Genomic DNA, 517 nt, shown 5'->3' on the forward strand with positions numbered 1-517 from the left:
TATATATATATATATATATATATATATATATATATATATATATATATATATATATATATATATACAGTCACTGCGCTCTACAGGTGTGCTGGAGGGTAACACCGAGGGCCTATGGTTCTTCTCTTTCCTCCTAGACTGCGGATATTGCTGTAGACGTCCATATCTTGTTCCATGAGAAGTGCTGGCAACAATGCGTCTGTGCACCTTCGCATACGCTGGAAAATCGTCTCACGGCTCTATTCCCACAAGCTTCAGTCATTTTCCGTGTTAGTAATTTTTAAGCTACGAAGCAAATTGTATCATTGTTTGTTCCTTCGTTATCTCTCTTACAGGAACCAACAGAGAGGACCTTCTAGATGCAGCATTGAAACGGGCTGGACGGTTCGATCGTAGGGTGGTTATAAACAGGCCAGACGTTAAGGAGCGGGCGGAGATATTCAAGGTGCGCAACAAACCACTACCTGGCTTCGGTGCTCATTTTGTCCTCGAGTTTGCATGCGTGTAACCTCCACTTCCA

At 42.6% G+C, this 517-nt stretch overlaps 1 protein-coding gene across 1 annotated transcript in view; it reads left to right on the forward strand.

The window, feature by feature from the left end:
- The window catches only part of EMH_0001210 (AFG3 ATPase family protein, putative), a gene marked incomplete at both ends in the record, with an annotated part of 8926 nt that overhangs the window by 4743 nt on the left and 3666 nt on the right, over positions 1–517 (forward strand). The window contains 1 exon segment of the mRNA XM_013495527.1: positions 333–442. Coding sequence (XP_013350981.1) covers positions 333–442 — 110 coding nt within the window.

The sequence above is a fragment of the Eimeria mitis genome, genomic scaffold, assembly GCF_000499745.2.
Source record: "Eimeria mitis Houghton genomic scaffold, Emh_scaff162, whole genome shotgun sequence".
Classification (NCBI taxonomy): Eukaryota; Apicomplexa; class Conoidasida; order Eucoccidiorida; family Eimeriidae; genus Eimeria; species Eimeria mitis.